The sequence below is a fragment of the Brassica napus genome, chromosome C2 (genome assembly GCF_020379485.1).
Source record: "Brassica napus cultivar Da-Ae chromosome C2, Da-Ae, whole genome shotgun sequence".
Taxonomy (NCBI): domain Eukaryota; kingdom Viridiplantae; phylum Streptophyta; class Magnoliopsida; order Brassicales; family Brassicaceae; genus Brassica; species Brassica napus.
This window is the reverse complement of record NC_063445.1, coordinates 53,168,062-53,195,041: the sequence shown is the minus strand read 5'-3', so window position 1 is coordinate 53,195,041 and position 26,980 is coordinate 53,168,062. Positions and strand designations below refer to the sequence as shown.

General features: G+C 37.9%; 2 protein-coding genes, 1 non-coding gene and 1 pseudogene across 9 annotated transcripts; 2 read left to right on the top strand and 2 right to left on the bottom strand.

Moving 5' to 3' along the window:
- Positions 1-154: 154 nt before the first annotated feature.
- LOC106378878 lies at positions 155-4,326 on the bottom strand (annotated as a pseudogene).
- A 4,110-nt stretch (positions 4,327-8,436) lies between these two features.
- On the top strand, positions 8,437-12,367 carry LOC111209078 (protein ANTAGONIST OF LIKE HETEROCHROMATIN PROTEIN 1-like). 4 transcript variants are annotated; one of them, XM_048748552.1, is made up of 5 exons: positions 8,437-8,530; positions 9,015-9,062; positions 9,255-9,548; positions 9,889-10,246; positions 11,043-12,367. In XM_048748552.1, exon 5 carries the CDS (start codon positions 11,225-11,227, stop codon positions 12,347-12,349), a length of 1,125 nt encoding a protein of 374 aa, XP_048604509.1. In that variant the 5' UTR covers positions 8,437-8,530; positions 9,015-9,062; positions 9,255-9,548; positions 9,889-10,246; positions 11,043-11,224; the 3' UTR covers positions 12,350-12,367. The 4 variants fall into 4 exon arrangements, with proteins under 4 accessions (XP_048604509.1, XP_022564568.2, XP_048604511.1 ...); XM_048748554.1 differs by lacking the exon at positions 9,255-9,548 and having other exon boundaries at positions 8,450-8,530; positions 9,889-10,245; positions 11,042-12,367; XM_022708847.2 differs by lacking the exons at positions 9,255-9,548; positions 9,889-10,246 and having other exon boundaries at positions 8,439-8,530; positions 11,090-12,367.
- A 3,098-nt stretch (positions 12,368-15,465) lies between these two features.
- TRNAH-GUG lies at positions 15,466-15,537 on the bottom strand. Its single transcript has one exon. It is a non-coding gene; the product is annotated as a tRNA-His (tRNA).
- Positions 15,538-15,646: 109 nt separating this feature from the next.
- On the top strand, positions 15,647-25,065 carry LOC106382507 (bromodomain and WD repeat-containing protein 1-like). Of its 4 annotated transcripts, none has more exons than XM_048747042.1 (25): positions 15,647-15,902; positions 16,056-16,153; positions 16,826-17,172; positions 17,323-17,483; positions 17,709-17,948; positions 18,054-18,163; positions 18,255-18,332; positions 18,420-18,526; positions 18,813-18,904; positions 18,988-19,112; positions 19,195-19,298; positions 19,380-19,451; positions 19,559-19,637; positions 19,733-19,901; positions 19,999-20,069; positions 20,388-20,468; positions 20,542-20,612; positions 20,690-20,786; positions 21,030-21,089; positions 21,206-21,260; positions 21,355-21,752; positions 21,826-23,532; positions 23,612-24,187; positions 24,501-24,559; positions 24,642-25,065. In XM_048747042.1, the coding sequence occupies exons 3-25, from the start codon at positions 16,832-16,834 to the stop codon at positions 24,835-24,837; spliced, it is 5,049 nt and encodes a 1,682-aa protein (XP_048602999.1). In that variant the 5' UTR covers positions 15,647-15,902; positions 16,056-16,153; positions 16,826-16,831; the 3' UTR covers positions 24,838-25,065. The 4 variants fall into 4 exon arrangements, with proteins under 4 accessions (XP_048602999.1, XP_022563781.2, XP_048602997.1 ...); XM_022708060.2 differs by having other exon boundaries at positions 16,056-16,175; XM_048747040.1 differs by having other exon boundaries at positions 16,056-16,190.
- Positions 25,066-26,980: the final 1,915 nt, after the last annotated feature.

Here is a 26,980-nt window from a genome sequence, read left to right as displayed (position 1 = left end):
CTATCTAGTAAAAATGTATAAAGTATTGAATTACCAAATTTACCATAACGTTTATGCGTTGTTACCAAGTGAAACATGTTCTAGTTGTTTAGTGTTCTTAATGTAAAGTAAAAACAATGTGCATATAACATGTTTTGGAAGTGACAGAGAAAGCTTAGACAAGTTGAAAATTAAACTAAAGAAAGTAAACATAATAACATCACAACAAAAGAAAGTAGAAGAAAATCATAGAGTTGCACTTTTAGTAACATCTCTCAGAAGAATGTAAAAGTGCTAAGTAGCTGGAACAATAACAATAAAAAAGGCTGAGATGAGTTTATTGGGTGTACAATACATCTTCCCATGGGTGACGATACAGTGGCTGCTTCAATCTCTTCTGATCAAAGGTGTGCCCTATCAAACCAAATGGAGCGAGCAAGAACAAAGAGACCGTTGAGGTAACCAATCAGAACAATCTCATCGATCTCCTGTTTACTGAATATCCCACTTCCAGCTAGAAGGTCCAAAAAGAGAGATCCAATGGCTCCATCAACGTTGAGTACGAGGTTGTTTGCTTTCGAGAGTGTGTAGTTTTCCACTGTTACTGCGTACTCTATGTACTTAACTGATGGGAAGTTAGACCTAGCAAATTTCTGAAGCAGCTCCACTCTCTTGTCTCTGTTGTCTCTGCTCTTGATCCTATAAAGAAGAAGAGGTTTCAGACAAGAGAACCTGTGGGGATGTTTCTTTATTACAAGAAGTGCTGTTTTACCTGTGGGGATGTTTCTTTATTACAAGAGGTGCTGTTTTACCTGTGTCCGATCCCATGGACTCTGATTCCCTTCTTCTTCATTCCCTCAACGAACTCATAAGGTGTGAGATTCTGAAACAAGCAACCAATTAGAGCTTAGATTCAAGAACTAATGTCACTTCTGGCAAAATGATCTTTTTACCCTGTCACATGTGTCCTTGAAGTATCTAGCAGCGTCATCAATGGCTCCACCAAACCGAGGACCAATGGTTAATAAACCTGGTGCAAAGTTTTAACAGTCTTAAAGATTGTTGCACGGTTAAAACAAACTGATGTGTTTGAGGTGTGGAAAAGATGTTGACTGACCTGAGGCAAGACTTGAGACAAGGTCTTTGCCTGCTCTTGCTGTTACAATGGTGTTGTGAGCCCCGGAGACGCATGGACCATGATCAGCACACAGCATAATGCATATCTAATTCAAAAGTTGCAGAGACCAGAGTTAATCTCACTACGCAATAGTATATATGTATGAGGTGAGAACATTGTATACTGAGATATAATGGATTTAAAAGCAAAGAGAGAAACCAAGAGACCTCAATGAATTTTGTGCAGTAACGAGGAAGACTACGTTTGAACCAAAACAGGGAAATGACATCACCCACTCCTAAGCCTTGTTCAATGATGGAAGATATTGGAACACCGGCCTAGCATGGCTCCTCCCCTGCAATTAATATATGAAGGAACATTTTGTTGTCAAGAGTTCTGTGCAACTCATTTTCCATTTTCGCTGCGTTTCAACTCAATAGACTATATTAGGCCGATTCAACTAAAATCTTACCGAATTAACCCAAAATATAGTTTAGTTTGGGTTCGGTTTTTGAAAATCCTATCAAAGTTTTTGATTTCGGTTATATTTTGGTTTAGTTTTGTTAAAATTTCGGATAAGTTCCTTTAATTTCGGTTAGTTCGGTTTGAAATTTGGTTAGTTCGGTTCGGGTTTTTTGTATGGTTTAGTTATAATTTTTCCGAACCGAACAGAAAACAAACCTTTTTTAAGAAAAATACCGAATCAAACTGAACTCCTAACCGTACTAACCAAAAAATTTCATTCGGTTCAGTTTCAAATCCCAGCCCTAGACTATATGGTTTAGTGTCCATTACAGTATCTCTGTCATCAGAAATGGTGGAGATGATGTTAGTAGGAGCCCTGACTTTCCCACTCTTAATTGCGGAACTAAGATCCTCAGGGATTTGTGGAGGAGTGACTTCCTTTATAGGAGAGACCTTACCTTCTTCAACCTTTAAGATTGGAGTTGAAAATGAACACATAAGCTTGCAACAAAAGACAATACCAGCTACGCTAACAACACTGTGAAACTGACCAGTTTCTCAAAAGTCTCTTTAATTGCAGATTTAAGGGCTTCAAATGAAGTGGGAACAATAGCTCCAGCATCCATTAGAGCTTGATTCTTGGCTTGTGCAAACTCCATCTCGCCACCACTTTTTGCACCCTATTCGTAATCATCATGTTCAAATAACTATCTTGATTTGAACAACAGACAAAGATGCATTTTAACTTAAGTGCCACTTACTGCGTCACCAAACTGCACTTCAGACTTGAAGAGTCGTGTACAAGTCCCACTGACCCAAGCAACGACAGGTTTATTGACTTTCCCCTGTTTCAAAACCTCAACAAGAGAGTATTCATCTCTTCCTCCAAGCTCTCCAAGTACAACCATCATCTTTATCTGCAATATAGCTCTTGCATTAAGTCATCGTTGATCCGAAAGAGCCAAACACAAGATCCATCGAGCAGCATGTTAACCAAAATTCCAAACCGAACTAACCAAAATCCAAACCTAAACAACCGAGCTTAACCGATTTTTTTCAAATTTTATTTAATATAAACCGAAAGCCAAAAACTTCGGTAGAAAGTTTTGAAACCGAACTAACAAAAAAACGAACCGGATTTCTTTTTGGTTCAGTTCAGCGAGACTTCGACCGACCCGAACTAACCGAAGAGACAGAACCCGCAGGCGTAATTGGTGTATATACCTGTGGGATGTTGTTAAACCGTAGGATGTGGTCAAATAAAGTTGATCCTGGGAACACATCTCCACCAATAGCAATCCCTATTAACAACATCAAAAACAAAACAGTCTCACTAATCTTTCTCATTGGTAGATTACTTTACATTTTCATAAAACTCACCTTCATAGATTCCATCAGTCACATGAGCAACAATATTGTACATTTCATTAGACATTCCACCCTACCAGAAAAGAAAGAGTGATAAATAAAAACTCTCAATACATTGTAAACTTAATGAAGTTGTGAAAATAATCACATACAGATTTGGAGACAAAACCAACAGATCCAGGTCTATACAGCTTGGAGTGGATAATGTTATCAATGGTTCCTGCAGTGTCACCAATCTTAAAGGCTTCGGCTTGAATACCTCCAACGGTAGCCGGTCCAATCACAACCTGCAAACAAACCCAATCAGTCTCATAAGATTAAAAAAAAATGAAGCTAATCACTAACCACAACACACACCTTATTGTTTGCATGAGCATAAGCAATCAGGTGCTTGGTGTCTGATTCTGGAACACCTTCCGCTATGATAGCCACAACTTTGATAGTTGGTTGCTTCAAAGCAGCCATGGACGAAGCAGCAGCACTACAGATTAAGGAGAAACCAATCAACATAACTATCACAAAAGAGACAATGGTAAGTTTTGTCAATACAAACCTCCTGAAAGATGCGAAGTTGATGAATACATCCGCGGTTGGATGCGCAGCACAGGCTGCCTCAATGCTGTATAAACAAAAACAAGTTAAAGCAAAAGAACTTGGGCTCAGATTCTTTATGATATGTTGTTTAAACTTACGCGGCATGAAGAGGGATAGCGATCTCCTCCTGTCCGAAGAAGAACTTCTGAAAGCCTTCAGAGCCAGGGTTTATAATTCCAGCAACAGAAGGTGTTTCACGTCCTGTTAAAAAAGCAAAAAATCATCTTTGATATCAAAATCTCAACGGTCACATTGATCCAAATCAACCCAATGTAGGACACTGTACCACAGAGGAAGTCGAAGTCGAGCGTTCGTTGAATAGGGAGCTGCTTATAGTTGTAGAACAGAGCTTGTGTGGTTCGAGAAAACAGTTGTCCCGTTGCCATTTTGGGAAGAGATCAAAAAGGGTAACTGAGAATCAAAATAGAACAGTGATCAGATCCAGAGACTAATTATACAGACACAAAGCAATGTGATTAACTACAATAAAGTCTTTATCTTTCGATGTAGAAGAGACGAATCGAACTCGGAACCTCGAGAATACACAATTCGAATCTAACGTTAAAAGGAAAAAAACATAAAAAGTTTCAAACTTTATGCAATCTCCTCAGAAATATCGAAACTTTGGTATCAGAAATAGGGAGACAGATCTAGAAAAAGCTTACAAGAAGAGAGGATAATAAACCTAGTCACGACCCGAGTCGAGTTAGTTAGGAGAACCTAAAAAATGGTGGGAGGAAAAGGAATGGTAGAGAGGAGAGACCATTCATAAGCTCTCTCTCTCTGGGCCAGTGATCTCATCGATCATGTGACCTCCTATTGGTTGGTTAGGTAGTTAGATCACAACTTCTCTACCCAATTTTGATTTTTTTTTAAACAAACTAATGTAATGACTAATTACTGATTAGTAACAGTAATTACAAAATTAGTTGCTACATTTGTTTTAATAGTTACAACAGAAGTATGGTTTTGTCCTTTCAAGATGTGATGATGATGTTCGTTACAATGTCGCCGTTCCAATTAAGCGTGGCTTGCCAGCTTGCTGTCGGTGGTACATGGCTGTTTCGTTCTTGTTTGTCTTCAAGACTACGCAACGACGGTTTCTTAGCAACGTTAATACTAAGCAACGTGGAGATGAAGACTAAGAGCATCTTTATCCATGGTTGTTAGTGGGTTGCTTAGGCTAATATTGGATTAAAAGAAAATAAAAAACCCAAATTAACAATAACAACGTTGCCTAATTAAGCCCACTCAAGCAATCACGCTCTTGGACACGTGTTGGGGCGAGAGATGAGAGAAGAAAGAGAGGGGTCGTCGATTTCGTCTCATCTCACGGTCTTGGACACGTGTTGCCTGTTTTTGATGACATAATTCAAGGTCATGCTACGAAAGTCACTTTCTCTGTTAATGGAAGACAGTATGATATGGCTTACTATCTCACCGAAGATATCTATCCGAAATGAGCTACTTTTATCCAATCTATTCGTTTACCACAAGTGCCAAAAGCAGTTTTATTTTCTCAATGTCAAGAACATGTCCGAAAAGATGTCGAGCATGCTTTTGGAGTCATGCAAACTCGCTTTGCCATTGTTAAAAATTCAACGCTGTTCTGGGATAAAGCTAAAATCGGGAAGATTATGAGAGCATGTATCATACTCCATAATATGATAGTAGAAGACGAACGAGATGGATACACTCAATATAATCTTGCAGAGTTCATCCAAGGAGAAGAAAACGGAAGTTCACATGTCGAGAGCGATTTTGATCGAGATAACAGAAATGGTGTGGCAAATACGATGGATGCTCGAGCAAGAATTCGTGATAAACCAATGGATCAACAACTGAAACATGATTTGATTGAACATATATGGCGTCAATTTGGGGATGGTGATGACAACAACTAAGCTCGGATGCTTCTTTCAAATAATTATCGTTTATTTTACTAAACTGTTGTTTCAAGTTTTTTAAAAAAAAATCTATGTTTAAAATGTTATCTTTTATTATGTTTTATGTAATAAAAAAATTTAAATTTTAATAAAAATTGTTAAAAAAAATTAAGCAACCAAATATAAGAGACTTGCAATGGAGGAGCAAAATAATGAAGTTGCTTACCCAAATCTCTTAGCATAATTTACTTCTTAAATACTACTAAAATATTACTAAGCAACCGATAATGAGTTGCAAGGATAAAGATGCTCTAAGCAGCGTTTCTTTTATGTTGAGATTAGTATATGTTAAGCGTTACCCTTTTTATAAAAATCAAAAACAATGTTCAATTTGAACTACATTCACACACTTGAGATCGAGAAAGAACATTAGAAGGCAACACAATTGAGATTGAAAGTATATTGATATGAAACACCTTTGATTAGAACTAATAAAAAATTCCACTATGAACTTTGAAGATGTTATCTATACTAGGGCTGTTCGTTTCGTCGCCGCAGGTACGGCGGCTGCGGCTATGATTTTCCCGTAAGTTTGTTCGTTTCATTGACGCGGGTACCTGCGTCTGCAGCTGCAGCCGAACGAAGCGTCGCGCGTCAGACGCAGAAAAAATCAGCGGCCACGACTTAAATACCTCGTCTGCTTAACCTATTTACGGTTTTGCCCTTAACCTAATTCACTAACTACCAAAGTACCTAGATCTAATGGCCGCAGACGCAACCCATTGACGCAGCTCTCTCTCTCTCTCTCTCGACCTCGAACCCAACTCTGTCTCGACCTCGAACCCAACTCTCTCTCGACCTCGAACCCCTCTCTCTCTCTCAATCTCTCTCAGTCTCTCTTCTCCGACGCAGCTCGAGCTCGACCAAACCCATCTCTTCCATCTCTCTCGATCTCGAGCTCTCCATCTCTCTCTCGATCTCCGACGCGAGAAACTCATCTCTTCCATCTCTCTCGATCTCCGACGAAACTCATCTCCAGAGCTCTCTCTCTATCTCCGACGCGAGAAACCCATCTCCATAGCTCTCTCTCGATCTCGAGCTCTCTATCTCCGACGCGAGAAAACGATCTTCCATCTCTCTCGATCTCGAGCTCTCTATCTCCGACGCGTCTCTATCTCCGACGTGAGAAACCCATCTCTTCCATCTCTCTCGATCTCCGACGAAACCCATCTCCAGAGCTCTCTCTCTATCTCCGACGCGAGAAACCCATCTCTTCCATCTCTCTCGATCTCCGACGAAACCCATCTCCAGAGCTCTCTCTCTATCTCCGACGCGAGAAACCCATCTCCATAGCTCTCTCTCGATCTCGAGCTCTCTCTCTCAAGCTATCTCCGACGCGAGCTCTGTCTCTTCTCTCAAGCTCACTCTTCTCTCAAGCTCACTCTTCTCTCAAGCTCACTCTCTCCAGACCCTCTCAAGCTCACTCTCTGGAGGTATTATAACTGTGATCATTATATCGCTTGTGTTTGTGTGTTTGCTTACTAGCTCGGATTACAGTTCTTTGATTGATTGTTTTACTTACAGATACACCGATGCCTCTCCAGCTCTCTCTCACGAGCTCTATCTTCTCTGAGATCTCTCCCACGAGCTCTAACCCCGAGAAATGTCTTGACAAGGGTCGTGACGTCACTCGCTGCGTGCTTGGCTTGTACGTGTTTCTTCAAAGCTCTGTTTTTTTGGGTTTTATGATCTCTTACAAGCTTAGTAGTTTTGGGTTTTCTTTGGTTTGGTTGTGATGAAGATAATGAGTATCAAATGATTGTGAAATTTTACTTCTTTCATTGAAGTGAGCATAGCTGCTTCAATGTCTTAACCACAGGCTTAGCTATATTCTTAGCCACGAGCATGAGGTCATTAGATAGTTTGGAACACTGTAGATTAACTAGTAAGTGTTGTGTATTGTTGAGAGTCCAGTAGAGCTATCTGTGCCATGCATTTTCGTGTTATGATATCCTTGAAACTGGCACACACCAAGTATTAGAGTAGCCTTTTGTGTTCACTAGGCATGGTAGAAACAGATTCATACATTGCTTCTGTTGACATCTTCTCATTGTCGTTAAGAAGCCGAGTGCTTTCCTTGGATTGTTGGTTTAAGACTCCAGTTTTGTTGTTTACTCTTATACAATGATACGATGCTATGATTATATCAATCAAAAAAATTTTGAACCTATCAATCGCACTGTGTTTCATTAATTTTGCCAGCTTCTAAAGTTCTCTGTTTACTTTAAATGTTCTTACTTGCTTGGTAAAGAATAGAACTTTTGAACTGACATTTGATTTTTTTTTCTCAGACTGTCCCTGTTCCTCTCCAGTTTGCTCAGACTGTCCCTGTTCCTCTCCAGCTCTCTCTCTCTTGTAAGCATTGTACATCTTAAACTCAATTGTCTCTTTTATGGGTTTCTCTGATGGGTTTGTATAAGATCTTAGGTTTGAGCTTGTCTGTCTTTTTTGCAGGCTCTCTCATCTCAAGCTCACTCTCTCCAGCTCTCTCTCTTCTCCCTCTCCAGCTCTCTCTCTTGTAAGAATTGTACATCTTCTTGTCTTTGTTAAAGTGTAACTCTTACCTGTGAGAGCTAATGGTGTTGTTCTACGCTTAATTATGGTTCTCTCTCTGTTCATAGTCGCTCTTGTTTGATTGTCCTGGCTCTGGTTGTGGAAAGGGATTTAAGTAGCTCTTATCAAGTATTTACATCTGGTGACATCTTCCCTATCAAGTTTCATTGATTTATCATAGCTTAGTTGATTTGTGAAAGCTAGTGGTTTAACTGCTTTTGTATATTTTATTCAGTCTTGCAACCAAAGCTGAGACTAAAAGTGTTATCTGTAATCATTTGACATCATTCTCTGGTTTGTCTTGCTTCATTCGTGTGTGATGAATTTGCTTTGATGGATTTGTTGCTGTTGCTATACTTATTTTACCATTGCTTTGTTTCAGAGACTGTAAAGTTAGCTAAGATGTAAGCTTATTCTTTCTGCCTTTTTTTTGCAGGTCTCAGGCTCGCAAGCTCACTCTTCCTTTTCTCGAGCTAGACCAAACCCATCTCTTCCTTTTCTCGTTGAGGTATTATTTTTGTCTATGTTCTGACTTGAGAGTTTCAAATTGTTGCAGTTTCCCTGGAAAATCTTTTTGAGTGTCTCTGCTGCTCCGGCACAAGCTTTTATTGCTTCTTCTTTCTTAGTTTCTTTCTTAGGTTTGTGTGATGAGTTTCTCTTATGGGTTTGTATAAGATCTTATGTGTTCTGGATATTGACGTTTTAGCTTGATATAATCTGATGGGTTTGTTGGTTACTGGTGTTTTGATTGATGATTATCCAATGTATGTTTTAATACTGCCGTGGATGAGACATGAGATTGGTCTCGTTCTGATGGTCTCTTGTGATTATCGTTCTAAAGGTCTCGTTTAGTTCTCTTATGAACTAGTGAGCATCTAGTATGAACGTTCTTTGTCAAGATATAAGTTAATTTTTCTTTATTTTGTTTGGTTCTATAGCTTTGTTATGATCTTCTAATGGGTTTGTTGGTTACTGAATATCCGTGATTGCAGGCTCTCTCGTCTCAAGCTGACACTCTCAAGTTCAAGATGACAAAAGATGTAAGGCTCTAGACTAAGCAGTGTCTTTAATTCTCTTGTTTTCATTTTTGATATATGAACTTGAGTGCTGTTGAACTTGAGTGATTGGTCTGTAACGTGTTGGATATATGAACTTGATGATGTTTTGTGTCTTGATGTTCCTTTGAACTTGAGTGCTGTTTTGTGTCTTGATGTTCCTTTTCTTGGCTTTAGAACTGGCCTCCTGAGGAGACTAGATACTTTTTCCAACTTTATGCCGAAGAGAGAAGAAAGGGAAATAGGACCAATATGTCTATGAATAAAGTAGGGAAGGAGAACATCATGGTGGCGTTTGAATACATGTTTAAGAAAGGATATGATTCTTGGCAAACTTTCAAGAACAAATACGACACAAGTAGGAAGAAATACACCAAGTTTAGGAAGTTAACTAAGAATAGGACAGGGCTTGGGTTTGATAACTTGGGAAGGATCGATATGTCAGATGATTGGTGGAGTGAACGCGAAAAGGTTAGTTTTGCTTATCTCCTGTGTATTTTTCTATAAAATGCTTCCTGTTTGCTTTGCTCACTTAGAAAATGATGACTAGTTAGTTAGTTAGTTTCTGGAACCCTTTTGTGATCTTGCTAATGCCTCCTGTGTCTAGTTAGTTAGTTAGTTAGTTAAGTATGACACAGAACAGAGGCGTGTCCTTTTAGAATTTAAGTATTGTAGAATGATTCACTGAGTATGACACAGAACAGAGGCGTGTCCTTTTAGAGTTTGAGTTTGAATATTCACTAAGTATTGTAGAATGATTCATTGACGTTTGCGTTTTCAGTGATTAACTCTTTCTTTTTTTTATATATAGGAGTGTCCTGGGATTGGAAGATCCATATGGAAAGAGGAATTTAATATGGATCTGTTTGAAGAAGAGTTCCGTGCTGTAGTAGTAACTGGAGCAGAAGGATGGAGTGCTCAACATGGAGAAGCAAGCTTAAATTCTAGAGTGGGTGGAGATGAAGGTGATGAAGCCGATTCTCAGCCAGCAGCAGAAACATAAACTCAAGCAGCAGCAGAGACATAAACTCAGCCACAAGCTCATACACAAACCCAACAGAAGACTCATTCTGGAAGTTCAAGAGGAAAAAGAAAGCGTAAAGAGAAGGATATGGTTGTAGAAGCTTGTGACAAATGTACTGAAGCTCTTATGGTGAAGAATAGGATAGCGGAACAGATGTTGGAGCGTCAAGAAGCTGCTAGTGTTGAAAATGTGTTACAGATACTGTACACATTGCCTGGAGTGAGAGAGTGGTCTCCACTATATGAAGCAGCAATGGAACATCTTATAGACAATGAAGGGAGCAGAAGGGCTTTTATAACAATGAAGACAGATGAAGCTAAGACTAAGTTTCTAGAGCTTAGGACCAAGATAAAACGTGACTATGAAGCTTATGACTAGTATGGAACTTAGAACTAGTATGGAACTTTTGCTTTTGGTCTGATCTTTGTATGAAACTGCTAGTATAAATCCTTTTGGTCTGATCTTGAGTTTAGAACTTTATAAGTCAAATGTATGGAACTTGTTGGAACTTGATGGTATTGTTTTGTTTATATAAATATGTCTGTTCTACTTGCATTTTTTTGTGGTTAAACTTGATGTCTTGAACTTGTATAGATTGGTCTTGTTACAGTTTTAGCAGGTTCCATGTCGTGTCTTATGGAGCTTAGGAATCTGTTACATTTGCTTTATATGAACTTGTGTCTTGGTCTGGTCGTTATGAATTTGTGTCTTGGTCTGATCGTTATGAACTTGGCTGTCTTGTTATATGAACTTAGATATGTCATGCTAATAGAACTTGATGCATTGTGTCTTGGCTCTGTCTTGATCTTGTTTCCATTATAAACATTTGTGTACATGAAAATGACCAGATTGGTTGTTTGTCTTGAAAGATGGCATGGCAAAAGCCAAACATTTGTGAACTTGTGTCTTTGGTGGATGTTGTATTTACAGATTCGTGATGGTCTTGGTATAAATGACTTATATGTCTTTATTCAATATGGTTTTGTAGATGCTTGAAAGATGGATGTTGGAAGATGAGGATGGTGATTATGAGGAAGAACTTGGTTTGTTTGATGTGCCTATTATTGAGAGATTGAGTCATAGAACATATTGAGGAGCAGGATGGCGACATGTTCAACAACTTATGTATGAATCTGATCAGCAATGTTATGACATTCTTCGAATGAATCAAAGGACTTTTGAAGCTTTGTGCAAGATGCTAGCTGAGCGATATGGATTGAAAGAGACTCACCATGTCTACCTTGAAGAATCTGTGGCGATGTTTCTCGAGACTGTTGGTCAAGATAAGACGAAGCGGGATATTGCTGCAAGGTATCAAAGATCATTGGATACAGTCCAACGGAAGCTTGATGATGTTTTGAGTGCTATTCTGAAGTTTGCGGAGGATACATTAAGACCACAAGAAGGCGAGTTTGGAAGAGTGAGTCCTGTTTTGAGGAATGATGATCGGTATTGGCCTCATTTCAGAGATTGTGTTGGAGCACTCGATGGAACTCATGTGCCGGTTCGCCCTCCAAGTCAAAATGCAGAAGCATATAAAGGTAGAAAGCAAGATCCTACAATGAATGTTCTTGCTATATGTAACTTCGACATGAAGTTCATATACGCATATCTCGGTGTACCTGGTAGAGCACATGATACGAAGGTCTTGACTCATTGTGCGAGGAATGAGGCTTCTTTCCCACATCCTCCTCCTGGGAGGTATTATCTAGTTGACTCGGGATATCCAACTAGGACGGGGTATCTTGGTCCGCATCGGAGTATGCGATATCATCTTGGTCAGTTTGCTAGAGGAGGACCACCAGTTAGTGCACGAGAGTTGTTCAACCGAAAGCATTCAGGATTGCGATCGGTGATTGAGAGGACATTTGGAGTATGGAAAGCAAAATGGAGGATTTTGGATCGTAAGCATCCAAAGTATGGTCTGGTCAAGTGGATTAAGCTTGTGACAGCGACGATGGCGCTACACAACTTCATACGTGATTCACATCGGGAAGATCATGATTTTGTACAATGGCAAAGCGATGATGATGGAGAAAGAGAAGGAGAAGCAGAAGGAGCTGATGGTGATGAAGAAGAAGGAGAAGAAGGTGATGATGATGATGATGATGATGATGATGATGATGGTGGTGGTGGTGGTGGTGGTGGTGGTGGACATATTGTATATGAGCCGACCGGTGATAGAACGATGGAAGCTTTGCGTAAGAGCATCACAGATGAATATGGTAGAGGTCGTTTACCGTATTAAATGTTTTAGTTAATGACTTTTTTTTTTGCTTATAACTTTGATTATCAGTTCTATGAGATGCTTGAAATATTTGTTTTATTTATTTAAGACTTGTTGTATTATTTAACTTTTGTTTATGATAAAAAATGTTGTTAAATTTATTACTAATTAAATATAATATTTTGATGAATGTAAATATTACAAATTTAAATCTACATTTTATTTATTTAAAATATAATTTTACAAATTTAAATCTACATTTTATTTATTTAAAATACAATTGTATAAATTCACAAAATTCATAAAATTAAAATATGAAATAAATGAAAATTGCGTCTGCGGCAACCAAACGAACAGAACTAAATCTATTTTCTGCGACTGCGGCTGCGGCAATGTCCTGCGTCTTAGAAACGAACAACAAATTGCGTCTGCGGCTGCGGCTACGGCTGAGTCTGCGGCTGCAAAACGAACAACAACCAAAGGAATAGACGCAGCCGCAGACTCAGCCGCAGTCGCAGCCGCAGGAACCTGCGTCAATGAAACGAACAGCATTACTATCATTTAACGTTGCAAAGAGAGAGTGTGAGGATGACTTTGTGTCTTACGATAAAAGATTTAGAGTAAGGCGTAAATCCGTTAATCATAGATTCGAATTTTGTTAGGAACTAAATTTTACTATTTTAATCAGATGAAGAAGTGATCATGTTTAGGCTTCATTACAAAACTCCGGTCAGACTAATTGTTAGTTCATCTTGATTTACGTATGATAAAGAGCTATATTACATGTGTTATAAACAATTTTAATTTCCCATTACTTTCTCGAGAGACCAAGACAATAGAACAAAAACTTTAAATTAAGTTAATCTGCTGAATGTCCCTTGAATACTTGATACCTATACAAATGATCAGCGATATCACTAGGTGACAAAAATATTTTGACCAGTATCTAAACTATTAAAAGTGAAGTACAGTTTAAAATAGTCCTGACTTTTCCTAAAAAATTACCATCCTATGCGACTCATTATTAATGGTCTTTTGGTCAATTACACAATGATATAACCAAATTTAATTCGACTACACTTAACCGTTAACACAGAATGATGATAAACCGGATTTCAATGGCAGCTATCTTTTCTCCTCGATGAAAAGTTTGTTCTTTTTGGTTTTCATCGATTATCATCGGATTTCGTTTCCGATTAATGTTTTGGTCTTTTTTTTTTGTATGGGTTTCTTTTCTCAGAGTTTCTTTCAATCTCTCACTCTCGAAAAGATTGTTCTTTTGTTTTGTTTGATTAAAAAATGTTTCCGATTTGAAACAGAGTTGTAAGTCTCTATGCCAATCTATTATGAGCGGTGTTTAATTTAATCAGCCGAAGTTTCTCTCGTGGGGGAGTAAACTTCACTCAAGCATCCCGTCATCTTGATTACTATGGGTCGTTGGGCCATTTTAATTGCTTAGTTGGGAGTAAGTTTCCCTTTAGTAGTGAATAATTACAATGATTTATGTTTTAGGTTTTGGTTTAGATCGATAGAGAATGTTGAAGAAATTTAGAAAGCATGGCCAAGATAACAATACGGACGATGGTTTCTTCCGTCCAGTGATGAAGTGCGACGGAGAAAAGTCGAAGAGGTGGACCACTATTCATGAGCTTCTTGACACGTCGGTCCGCTGGTTCTTAACCAACATTTAAGTGGTTTAGTTTATTTCACTTGCAATTTCATTTTGGGCCATTCGGCTTATTTTTAATTTGATTTTGAGCTATTGGGCTCATTTGCAATCTATGTACAATATTGTCTTTGTAGGCGTAATCAAAGAATTGTGGGAAGAAAAGACTACAATCTTGGTCTTCTTCTATAGTGAAAATTGAATAGATACATTAGTACGTTTAATTTAATTAAATGCAAGTATAACCGTTTCAAACCAGAACAATCAAATATATTTTCTGTTTAGATAACACGTTTTCTCCAATAAAAATACCATTATCCATTTGTGTCAGTAATATATATTCAGTGTATAAAATATTTTGATTGGTTACTATTAGTATTTTCAATAAATATTTTCAAAAATTTATATCATAATTTCATTCAGTAACAAATATATTTCATTATTTAATATAATGATAAATAATAGTTAAAATAAAATATATAATAAAAATATAGAACGAAACACATAGATAAAAAGTGTTGACAAATAAAATATAACACCAAATTTGAAATAATATATCTAACAATTTTATCATACACTACAATTTTGATCTATAAAATATAGATTATAAAATTTTGGGTGAATTTCGAATCGACTCCTTCTAAGTCTAGGTGGATTCGGTTATAATGTATATGAACTTAAATATCAAAAATAACCAATATATCTAAAATGAGTCGATATTTATACTAAAAATAACCATATTATCTGATTCAATTCAAGTATTTTGTATACAAACAAAAAATAATCTAAAATAACCAAATAACCAAAAGTAATTATATTAGCCGATTCGGTTCGACTCGGTTTTGATGTATATGAACCTAAAAATATTTAAATAATGAATATTAGTTATATGGTAATATATCTAAAATAAATAATACTAATCATAAAAAAATCAATTTAAAATATCTATTATTGTTCATAAAAATAATTTTCTTACAAATGTAATTCAAAAATTATTTTATCTAATATAGAAGTTATTTAATATATTTATTTGATTATGTCAATATCCAAAACCAAATAAGCAACCAACATAACTTATAAATATTTTTAAAACATGGTCAAAATGTATAGATCAAACAACAAGATCTATATGACTTATTTATAGATCAAACAAAAATATAATATCTATATTACTTATAAAAAAGTCTAATATATACAAACATGTACTAACCAAAAGCAACTATAAATGTTATATGTTAGAATGTTAAATAAGCGCGGATCAAAATCTAGTTAAGCTTAAGCATTAGGAAAACTTAGCTAGTATAATTGTTTGTTAGGATAATAAGGAAAACTTCCACCAATTTAAATGGTTTCTCATGATCGGATAAACAAATTACAACTATACTAATTCAAAACGTCCATGGGCCTAGAAACAAATCCAAAACCTCGGCCTTCTTTATAGTAAAGAGAGAAGCAATAAAATAAAATAAAGTGTGGCTGCTGGGATTCGAGCCCAGGTCTCCACGGCCACAACGTGGAATTCTCACCACTAAACTACAGCCACTTTTGATTATTTGATAACAAATTCATTTAATAAATCAAATTAGTTTCTATGTTTATGGGCCATGGCACGTGACCGGACCCAGACAATTAAAAGCCTCTAAAAAGAATTCAAAACGCAGTGTTTTTGAGGGAGGTCAAGGTTCTTCGTTTCTCTGTTCTATCCCCAGCGCAGTGCGTCTCCACAAAAATACACTTCGCCTTCTGCCGAATCTGCCACTAGTAGCAGCAGAGAGAGCTTCACGCTTCTTCGATTATGATCCTATTTATTCCCTTAAGCCACAAACCCTAATTGAATTTCTCGAAGTCTGGGGTTCAACCCTCCCGAATCCAAACGAAGCTGAAAGCTTTTCGTCGACTCTTCAATAGGTTCGACAAATTTTATCATATTTAATATTCCTTTTTTTTTTTTGAAGATGTTGTTGCATAGAGGAACTGTTGCTGGCGTTGTGTATGTGATGTGATGTGGTCAATCTTTTTTTTTTTTTTTTTGTTTAACCAGTTGTTTATCTTGTCCACCAGGCTAGGCCCGGCACCAGCTTTTGTCTGTAGCTTTTTACGGGTCCTGGACAGTCTCCCCTTCCACGCGAGTCGAACAGCCGACCTCCCCTCCCCGAAGAGTTAGTACCACTGGACTACGAGGTCCTGGCTGATGTGGTCAATCTTAATCCTGTTAATTGCAATGTTTTCATTTGATTTGCGTTTGAATTATATAATTTGGTGTTTTGAGATCGGCCAGTTCAAATTTAGGGTTTTGTTTTCATGTTGCAGATACAATGTGTTATTGGTTTGGAGTTTCTTTATTTAAAAGTTAACTTGCATTTGATTGGGTGTAGATTTGGTGATAATACTAGCCAGATTCTTCTAACAAAGCTTTGGAACCTTAGATATATATATATATATATATATATATATATATATTGGAGTTCGTGATCTTGGATACTGGTGCCAGAATCATCCTTTTGATCGACAATACAATGATGGTAGACAGATTATCAACCATAGTCGTACAAGGATGATATTTCGCCAATTTATTTCACTTTTTCATTATCCTGTTTTGTTTTAGATTATTTGCTGCAAAGAATTAAATAGGAACTACTTGCTTATTGCGTAGAGATGCATACATTATCTCTAGTTTTCCAGAGTGTGCAAGTAATAGAAAATCGCTAAGGATCGTATTCTTCTCTTATTGGTTGGATATATTAATCGTCTTGATGTTTTTTTGTCTGTCTTTTCATGTTTTTTTTTTTTTGCGTTGATAAATTGATGTTAATATCTGGAAAAATTGACAGGGTCTAATGGCTCTTAGGAAAAACACTCCGAAAGCTGATTCAGTCTCTCTCCCTATGAAGCCTTTGAATTTTTCCAGAAAATTGCCAGGGAATGACCCAGATATTGCTCAAGATGTTGTGCGGCGTAACATTGATTTGGACCAGCGGGAAGTTTACTTTCTGATGCTCCACTTACTTTCCTCTGGGCCTTGCCAAAGAACTTATGCGCTGTTGCGACATGAACTTCTTGAACATGAGCTTCTTCCTAGAAGATATCATGCTTGGTACTCGAGGAGTGGATTGCCTAGCGGGGATGAGAATGATGATGGAAACTCCTTTCCTTTAGACTATGCTGAGTTGGCTAAGAGGTAACTACTAGAGCTGCTCTCACTGATTGTAGTACCTATGGGATTTTGATATGCATTTTTATGTGAAGAAGTTAATTGTTGGACTGTATTAGGGTTTATTCCCACCAGAGATTTTTTTAACGTTTCATGGCATTATATGTGCACTTTCAGGTATTCTCACGTAAAAAGAGATCACTTGGTGGAGCTTCTGAAGCAATTGGTCTTTGTTTCAAGTAGGCCTACTCCCTCACGAGGGCTTGCTGATGGAAATAAACTAGTTACAGCTGGTGTCCCAACGCTTTTAGGGACTGGATCGTTCCCCCTCTTGAGCTGTAGGTGGTTTCTAAAATTTATTTTTCATATTGGCGAGTTTAGTTTTATCTTTTTGCTCATGATGGACACACACACATCAATTTATCTATATACTTGCATACATATATAAACACAAACTATAGTAAACCAGTTTCACTTAGAAGTTACTTAGGACTTTATTTTGCATTTGCTAAGTTCTCTTTCAAAATCTTGGCCCGCTGAAGCTGCCTTGTTTGGTTTTGCAGACGACAAGGACATAGTTGGAAGTGATCTCAAGCCACCACCTATAGGGATGCGTTGGCCTCATATGCATGCTGATCAGGTGCGTGGTTTAAGTTTGAGAGAAATTGGTGGTGGTTTTGCCAGACATCATCGAGCCCCATCAATTCGTGCAGCATGCTATGTCATTGTAAAACCATCTACAATGGTACAAAAGATGCAGAACATCAAGAGGCTACGTGGACACAGAAACGCTGTGTACTGTGGTATGTTATTTACTTGTTTAGGGGTGAATCTTAATATTATCTTTCTTTTTTAAATAATATACTAATCATTTGGATGAACTGCATACCTATATCAATATGCTGCAGCTATACTTGACCGCTCAGGAAGGTATGTAATCACTGGTTCAGATGATCGCCTTGTAAAAGTATGGTCAATGGAGACTGCATACTGCCTGGCCAGCTGTCGAGGGCATGAAGTGAGTTCCAAGTACTCTATAAGAATACTATAATCCTGTTACTGTATTCTTAAGTGGTACTTATAATTTTTGTGTTTGGTGCATATGTAAGGGTGACATAACTGATCTTGCTGTGAATTCGAACAACACTTTCATAGCATCCGCTTCAAATGATTGTGTGATCCGTGTTGTAAGTTTCTTGTATCTCCTATATACATGTTTCCACTATTCCTTACATTACCCTCCGTGATGAGTTCGCCCATCTGGATTTTTCTAGTGGCGATTGCCAGATGGTTTACCAGTTTCGGTACTTCGTGGACATATTGGAGCTATTACTGCCATTGCATTTAGTCCCAGGCCTGGATCCCCGTACCAACTTCTTTCGTAAGGATTTTTTTTCTCAAATTGTACCTTTTGGCATCATGTGTACGCAATCTGCGGCATTATTTTTCCTAAGAATATCTGAGAATTATTATGTTTCTTCAGTTTTTTTTTTCATTTGGTTGGCACCATGCTATTCATTATGTGGATTTTCAGCTTATTGCCTATGCAGTATAGCTTTGAAGTTTTGAATTAGTTAACCTTTTGGTCACAAAGCTGGAAAGTTAAATCCACTCTGTTTTATTCTATGATCTTTTTATAAGCTGTTTGATCCCTTAAATATCTGCAGATCGTCGGATGATGGTACATGCAGGATATGGGATGCTCGGGGTGCCCAATTTGCTCCACGGATATATGTCCCTAGGCCTCCTAGTCCTGATGGTGATTGCTCTACATTCTTAGTTAATTCCTTTTTGCTTTGATCTACTGGAAGGTGTAGGACTGACTATGGAAACCTATTCCAGGGAAGAACGATGGCCCTTCTTCTAGTGACGCTCAGCAGAGTCACCAAATTTTTTCCTGTGCATTCAATGCCAGTGGATCTGTCTTTGTCACTGGTAGCTCTGACACTCTTGCCAGAGTATACTCGGTACTGATAAATGTCCAATCTACACTTTCTGACAAAATTTATAGGGTTCACTTAATTACAAAAGGTGTTTCCTTGGTCATAGGTTTGGAGTGCTAGTAGGATCAGTAATGATGACCCAGAGCAGCCAAATCATGAGATGGATGTTTTGGCTGGACATGAGAATGATGTTAATTATGTTCAGTTCAGGTGAACCATTCACTTTTGAAATTACATTTCTTATGAGATCCTAACTGTCTTATCTTATCCCTTTGCTGTGGTGCTTTCCAGTGGTTGTGCTGCAGGATCTAAATTTGCCGACTACTCAAAAGACGATAGTGTTCCAAAATTTAAGAGCTCCTGGTGTGTAATCAAAGCTGCAATTAGATAATTTTACAATTACTGTTAATATTCACCTTTTCCGATGTTCTATTTTGTGTTTGGCATTCAATGACACATCTATTTTCTAGGTTCTGTCATGATAACATAGTTACATGCTCTCGTGATGGTAGTGCAATCATTTGGATCCCAAGATCTCGGAGATCACATGTAATGTTCAATTTCGCTTAGATAGCTACGAGTTCACCTAATTCAATACATTTTCATCAGAGCAGAAACTCGGATCTTTATTTATGTTTTTTCAGGGAAAAAGCTACCGATGGACACGAGCATATCATCTCAAGGTTCCACCTCCGCCCATGCCTCCTCAACCCCCTAGAGGTGGGCCACGTCAAAGGATCCTGCCTACTCCCCGTGGGGTTAACATGATTGCTTGGAGTCTGGATAATCGTTTTGTCCTTGCCGCTATCATGGGTAACACTTTTTTGACACGCTTGATGGCTTAGAGTTTAATCCAGGACGACTTATAGCGCTCATCTCTTGCTAACTAGAATCACTTTCTATGTTAAAGATTGTAGAATATGCGTGTGGAATGCCTCTGATGGTAGCTTGGTACATTCTTTAACTGGCCATACAGCATCTGTGAGTGCTTGATCCCTTCTGTATATTTCTCTTCCTGTCATGGATTTGGTTGATTACCTTAAGCGAGTTTTCGGAATTGCTAAAACTGTTACCTCTGTACTTCAAAGCAAGAAAAATAAGGAAAGAAATTCTAAGCAGACTGTCTATTATTTCAACCATTTGTTAATGTCTTTTTGTTTTTATGAGAACAATCCTAACTCTGCTTAATGCCATTTATGCGTCGTTGTATTGTCTGGTTCCTGTTCTAGTTTTCGAGGCATGATTTCCTCGTAGTACCTTGTATTACCGTTATTGACATGATGTACTTATTGTTTGTAGACATATGTTATGGACGTCCATCCTTTCAATCCTCGGATAGCTATGAGTGCTGGCTATGATGGAAAAACAATAGTGTGGGATGTAAGTTTTACTTTCTGCGCTGCCTAAGCGCTTCTTCTGTTTATCTACTAAACCTTTTGTTCTCTTCTTCTAGATATGGGAAGGAAAACCTATCCACACATACGATATTTCACACTTCAAGTTGGTCGATGGGAAGTTTTCACCGTAAGCAAATAGTACCTTTTCCGTACTCGTTATGCTCCTAGTACTTCTGATTGCTAATCTTTATCTTCATAATGTAGAGATGGAACGTCAATAATACTTTCAGATGATGTGGGCCAACTGTACGTATTAAGCACAGGCCAAGGGGATTCTCAAAAGGACGCTAAATATGATCAGGTACCCATATAACTTCAATTGCAGAGAAAGCTTCATTACTCTACTTCTACTGACTACTTTTCTGATAGATACACTAGATAGCATATGGGAACATATCTCTGAACATCCATAAATTCACACTAAATATTATAGAAATATCTGAATTCTAGCTGCTCCACTTTACCTCCGCTAAGCAAGTCGGCATTTATCACTGTCTAATGCTAAAATGAAATTTCCTTATAATTTCTCTGTGCATCTTTGCAGTTTTTCCTGGGGGATTACCGGCCATTAATCCAGGACATATATGGGAATGTCCTTGACCAGGTAAATAGTTCATCTTTTTACCCTTCTTGTGATTCTGCTTCATAACCATTTATGTATTTCTGCTCGTTACACGCATAGTGTGTACTCACTAATTGGCATTTGGAACTTTGATTCAGGAATCTCAGCTTCCACCTTATCGCCGAAATATGGAGGACCCTCTTTGTGATTCAGGTTTTACCTTCTTTTACTATGGTTACAAGTTCTTTGTGGATCCTTCTACTTAAGATGGGCGTATTATTCACACAACTATCTTTCTCAATTCTAGCGATGATTCCATATGAAGAGCCATATCAGACCAAGTTTCAGAAACTGCGACTTGGCGCCTTAGGCAAAGAATGGCGACCATCTTCTTTAAAGCTTGCTATAGGGCCAGATATCACTTTAGATCAAGACTACCAAATGCCACCTCTGGCAGATCTAGACTTAGCTGAGCCGATGCCAGAATTTGTAGATGTGATGGAGTGGGAACCAGAAATCGATATCTTAAGCGATGGAAATGACTCCGAATACAATGTGCCAGAAGAGGATTCGTCTGGAAAAGAGCAAGAATGTATAAATTCTTTGACTTCTAGTGAGTCAGGTTCCAGTTCTAGTGGAAGCGATGAGGATGGTGATCATCAGAACAGCCGTAGAAGATCCAAAAGGAGAAAACATAAAACAGGAGTAAGTTTTGTAATAGTGCTTTGATCTTGTGTGCCCAAATATTGCTACTTATCTCTTTTTACCTCTTTACCAGGCTGAGATCATGACTTCTTCGGGTAGGCGTTTTAGAAAGAGAAACTTTGATGAGCTTGAAGGTGCTACAAGCAAGAACAAACGTACCAGGAAATTCAGGAGTGGTCGTAGAGAATCCAAAAGAAAATCTTCAAAATCTAAATCGTCCAGACCTAGGCGAGCGGCTGCACAAAATGCACTCTCTTGGTTTTCTAAGATTACAGGCACATCTAAAGATGCAGAAGAGGAAGATGTTTCTGAATTGAGCGAGTCATCAGAAAGTGAATCGACAACACAGGACTCAGGCACTGGGGATAGTGAACTTGATGTAGCTTTGGTAAATGGGCATGACAAGCAATCAAAGGGGAAAAACATTCTCGTATGTGATTCAGACGATGGGGCTCAACAGTGTGATGTTAGCGAAACTCAACCTGCTGAACGAAGGAGATTGGTTGTTAGGTTTCCTGTTAAGAGTTCAGATAAGCTTTCCTTGCTGGAGAACCTACCTGGAACATCTTCCCATGCTCCAACTCCAACTTTAGGGATTGGCTGTGCTGAAAACTCAAGGGTTCCTGTGAACTTTGAAGTTTCCACAAATCATTTTAAGGGGTTAGATGCAAGCAAAGTAAAATGGGGAATGGTTAAGGCTCGTACATCAAAGCGAATGAGAAGTGAATCAATGTCATCGCATGGACTTATGGGCTCTGAGCCAGAGGGAAAAGAAAATAATGTTAGCAAAGAGGCAGATCACCATGATAATGGTGTTACAACACCTAATTGTTTGGAATTAAGAACAGATATCGATGGAATTGCAGTTGACACTGACACGGTGCTTTCTAATGGTTTGCCAAATGGTGAGGAACAATGCCTAGGAGTGGATGGGTCGCCAAGTCGAGTGGCTGATGAGGGTGCCTCTAACTGTTCTCAGGATGTAGCAGGTCGCTTGCATGATCTAAAAGATAGCCTTCCACCTATCTCTAGGACGTTGAGGATCCGCTCCAAGTGGGTTTCAAGGGCTCCTGATACATCTTTGAAGCAAGAAGTAAAATCTTCATCAATAAATCAAGAGAATGGTGGCTCTGACGCGTTAAATGATGGTTCTGCAAACACTAAATTGGATTTGGCATTGGACAGCCGAAAGGATGGTGTGGTTGGAACAGAGCTATCTCTGACAAATGATTGTGTGCATGACTCAAATCCGCTGATCAGTGACCCTGTCTCAGTCAGTGACCCTGTCTCAGTTGATGTTCCTGTGTCACATCCTAAACGGATGTTTGATTATGTCTATAGACGAAAGAAGTCACGAAAGCATGAGAATAACTCAGACCGGGGTGATACTCTGACTCAAGAAACAAGTCCAGGTTCGTGTAGTCAGGATCAAAGTAGTGGTGCTAATACCCATGAAGGTGTCCCTAATGGGCTCCATGAGACCGAGTCAAATGGTTTGGAGAAGCCGGAAGGCAGTTTGACACACATCCGAGATAAACTAAGTGATTCACATGGAAAGCATAACTCTCAAGAAGAATGTATATCAACTTCTGGGGCAACACTTCGGTCGAGATCCACAAGGAATAGAAAGTCTACTTATCCTTTCAGTGAAACTAAACCTGTTGAGACAAAGAAGCTTCAGCAGTCAATAGAAAAGGTATCCTGGTTAACATTATCAACACATGAAGAGGGTTCTCGTTATATCCCACAAAAGGGAGATGAGGTTGCTTATCTGCGACAGGTAATCTTATCTGTTAGTCTTGTTTAATCAACCTCTGGTATCAATTTTTTAACCTGTGGCTGTTACTCGTACCTTTCAGGGGCATCAAGAATACTTGAACTTCAGCTCCCTGAGGGAAGTGGCTCCTTGGACTTCAGTAAAGGGAGGAAACATAAAGGCGGTGGAGATCTGTAAAGTGGAAAGTCTTGAATACGCAACACTCCCTGGTTCTGGGGATAGCTGCTGCAAAATGATACTTAAAGTCATCGACCCCAACTCCGAAGTGTTCGACAAAACTTTCAAACTGACATTGCCTGAGGTGGTGAGCTTTCCAGATTTTCTTGTGGAAAGAAGTCGGTACGAAGCAGCGATACAGAGGAACTGGACTTTCAGGGATAAGTGTAAGGTTTGGTGGAGAGACGAAGGCGAAGAAGATGGTAATTGGTGGGAAGGACGGATTCTAGCTGTGAAGGCCAAATCACCTGATTTTCCTGATAGTCCGTGGGAGAGGTACACAGTTAGATACAAGAATGATCCGACGGAGACGCATCTTCACAGTCCCTGGGAGCTTTTTGATGCTGATACCAAGTGGGAGCAGCCTCATATGGATGATGAGAAACGAAACCGTCTGCTCTTGGCCTTAACAAAGTTGGAGACTTCAGATAAAAGAACCAAGGTTTCTGATTCTAATCACTTTTAGTATCTCATGGTAGCCCGTCTTATAGAAGATTTCGATTATTTGAACGTCTAGATCGATTTTATGAAAAATCGTTATGAGAAATCGTTTCGTTTAGATCCAGTTTGCCAACTAGGCAGACAACTAGACGCTGCCTAGAACGATTCTGGAACAATGGTTCGGACTCCCCTAGTCACCAAGCATAGGCCCGTGTTTTACATTAGTTAGGTGGTTGTAGTTAGTCTTACTCTAAGTAGATTAAGAGGCGCAAAAACATGGCAGTATTAAATAAACCTTTACTACTTCGTTTCAGGATTCTTATGGCCTCCAAAAACTGAACCAGACTGTGGGAAGCTCCAGCTACACTAACAGGTAAAGTTTCATCAACACTGGAAGAGGATTTTAATGGAGATGATGAAGCTGACATGGTTTTGTTCTGTGTATTCATGTGCAGGTTCCCAGTACTTTTGTCGATTGAAGTAATCAGGTCAAGGCTTGAGAACAACTATTACCGGAGTGTGGAAGCATTAAGACACGACGTAGAAGTTATGCTGTCCAATGCAGAAACTTTCTTTGGTCGAAATAAAAGCGTAGCAGCCAAAATCTCGCGTCTCTCTAAATGGTTCGACCGCACGCTACCTTCTTTGTAGCATATCTTATTTCATACTATGTAGATAAAGTATTATTTTCCCCTCTTACCTCATAGTTCTAATGAATGAAGATAATTTTAGGATTTTTAGAGATTTGTAGGTTTAGGGTTAGTTGGAGAGAATTGTTTTCATTGCAAGCAAAGATAGATTTGGAGAGAGTCAACAACATTTGATGCTTTGTAAAACAGAGAATCATTTTACCTTGAATAATCCAACCAAATTTCAATATGATTTTCTTTTCGGTTTAATAGTACGAAAAGAGTGAAAAAAATTGGAAACTACATGCAGCAAATGGACAGAAAAGTTAATATAAGTAAGTTTTTTTTTTTTTGTCACTTTAAAAGTTAATATAATATAAGTAAGTTTTGTGTATCATCTGCTCCTAATAGATGATGGATAAGAAAGATAATACTGCACAAAAGTTGGTGGAATATTGAGTAAAAACTTTATAAAAATGTCTTAACTATGATTTTATTAATTTTAACCTATCTTTCGGCCAAAAAATTATGTAACGAGGTTCAAAAAAGAAATGTGTAACGTTTTTATCAGTGTAACTTTATAAATGGAAATATCATCAAATAACCGTATTTTAAGGCGACTTTTCGCATAAATATGTTTTAGTAGAGATCATGCTTTTTTATATAAATATAGAGATCATGCTTTTAGTATGTAATAACTGAGTGAGCATGAACTACAAATATTCGAAAATTAGGTTTTAATGTGGTTATTACCATACGAGTGCAACATCTATATTCTTCAGTTCATCAACTTTTAAGTCACTACCACACGAGACAATATTCTTATCGACCTATACGAACGAGAAATCAGCAAAATACCATGTCTCCGTCATCGACACGTTTGGCAATCACTTGTATCATTTTTGTTTCCCTTTTTTATCAGCACCAATGTAAGCATGGACATATATATATTGTATATGGCAATGATATGATCATCGTTTATTGTGATCATTATCATCATATCTTCATTACCTTTTCTGAATAATCTAATTAACTTTTTATCTTTTTAGGTGAAGATGTGGATGGTTATGAGCAGAACAAGCTATTTATACCACCGTGCATTGGATTACATCGCCATCACATTTCCTTTAGACCCGATTGTTATTGCTGCGACGGAAAGAATAAGTTCTGTTCACCGATCAAAGAAGAATGTTGGCGTCAATGTGCGATCCTTAATCCGCGACCTTCTTCTTCTAAGAATTAACAATCTCTTCAAGTCTGTTTCATATACATGAATTTCTTGTAACTTTCTATTTGATTATCTCTCTCAAATTATCATATATTATAATATAACACGAGTATGTGACTCCAAAAATTTAATGTAAGAAAGTGACAATAAAAGTGTTCGTACAAGCTGGATTTTTTTGGTTTTAATTAGTGAGAGATTTTTAGGTTTAGCTTAGGTTAGTTGGAGAGAATATATTTCATTGCAAGGAGAGGTCAACAACATTTGATGCTTTGTAAAATAGAGAACCATCTTCCGTTGAATGATCCAACCAAATTTCAGTCTGATTTTATTTTCTGTTTAGTACGAAAAATTTGGGGAAAATTGTTTGAAAATAGTCTATAAAACGGTTTGATCCACATCAGTTTGTATGAATCTTTGTCGTATTCAAGAGTTTATCTTCAAACCCTAGAGCTTATCCGCAAACCCTTATTCGCTTCTCTTATATAATATTTTTTTAATTTTAGAAACCCTTAAGTATGAAATATTAGCTTCTCTTTTCCTGTTTTTCTCTTTACTACAATAGTTTTCTATTGATCTCCTCTTCGCGGCTTTAACTTGGCTAGTTGTCGGTTATTTCTTGTCTTGCTTTTAGTATGGAATAACTGAATATGAGCGTGAAATAAAAATACACAAAAATATGAATCAGTTCTTCAACCATATGAGACAATATTCATATCGACCTATACTATACATAATACATCAATATAATAACATACATATATATGTCTTCATCAACACGTTTTGCAATCCCTTGTATCATTTTTGTTTCCCATTTTGGTCTACACAAATGTAAACATACACTGATACACACGCATACTGTTGACCGTTAATATTGTCATAGCAATGATATGATCATCATTATTGTAACCATCATCATTATATCCTTCATAACTTTTTC

What these genes read in the sequence shown, in the direction of transcription:
- LOC111209078 (XM_048748552.1), top strand. Translation starts at nt 11,225, where the DNA reads ATGTATGAATCTGATCAGCAATGTTATGACATTCTTCGAATGAATCAA.
- LOC106382507 (XM_048747042.1), top strand. Translation starts at nt 16,832, where the DNA reads ATGGCTCTTAGGAAAAACACTCCGAAAGCTGATTCAGTCTCTCTCCCT. An exon ending in AGGTTGCTTATCTGCGACAG is followed by an intron (nt 23,533 to 23,611) that starts GTAATCTTATCT and finishes CGTACCTTTCAG; the next exon opens with GGGCATCAAGAATACTTGAA. An exon ending in CTTCAGATAAAAGAACCAAG is followed by an intron (nt 24,188 to 24,500) that starts GTTTCTGATTCT and finishes ACTTCGTTTCAG; the next exon opens with GATTCTTATGGCCTCCAAAA.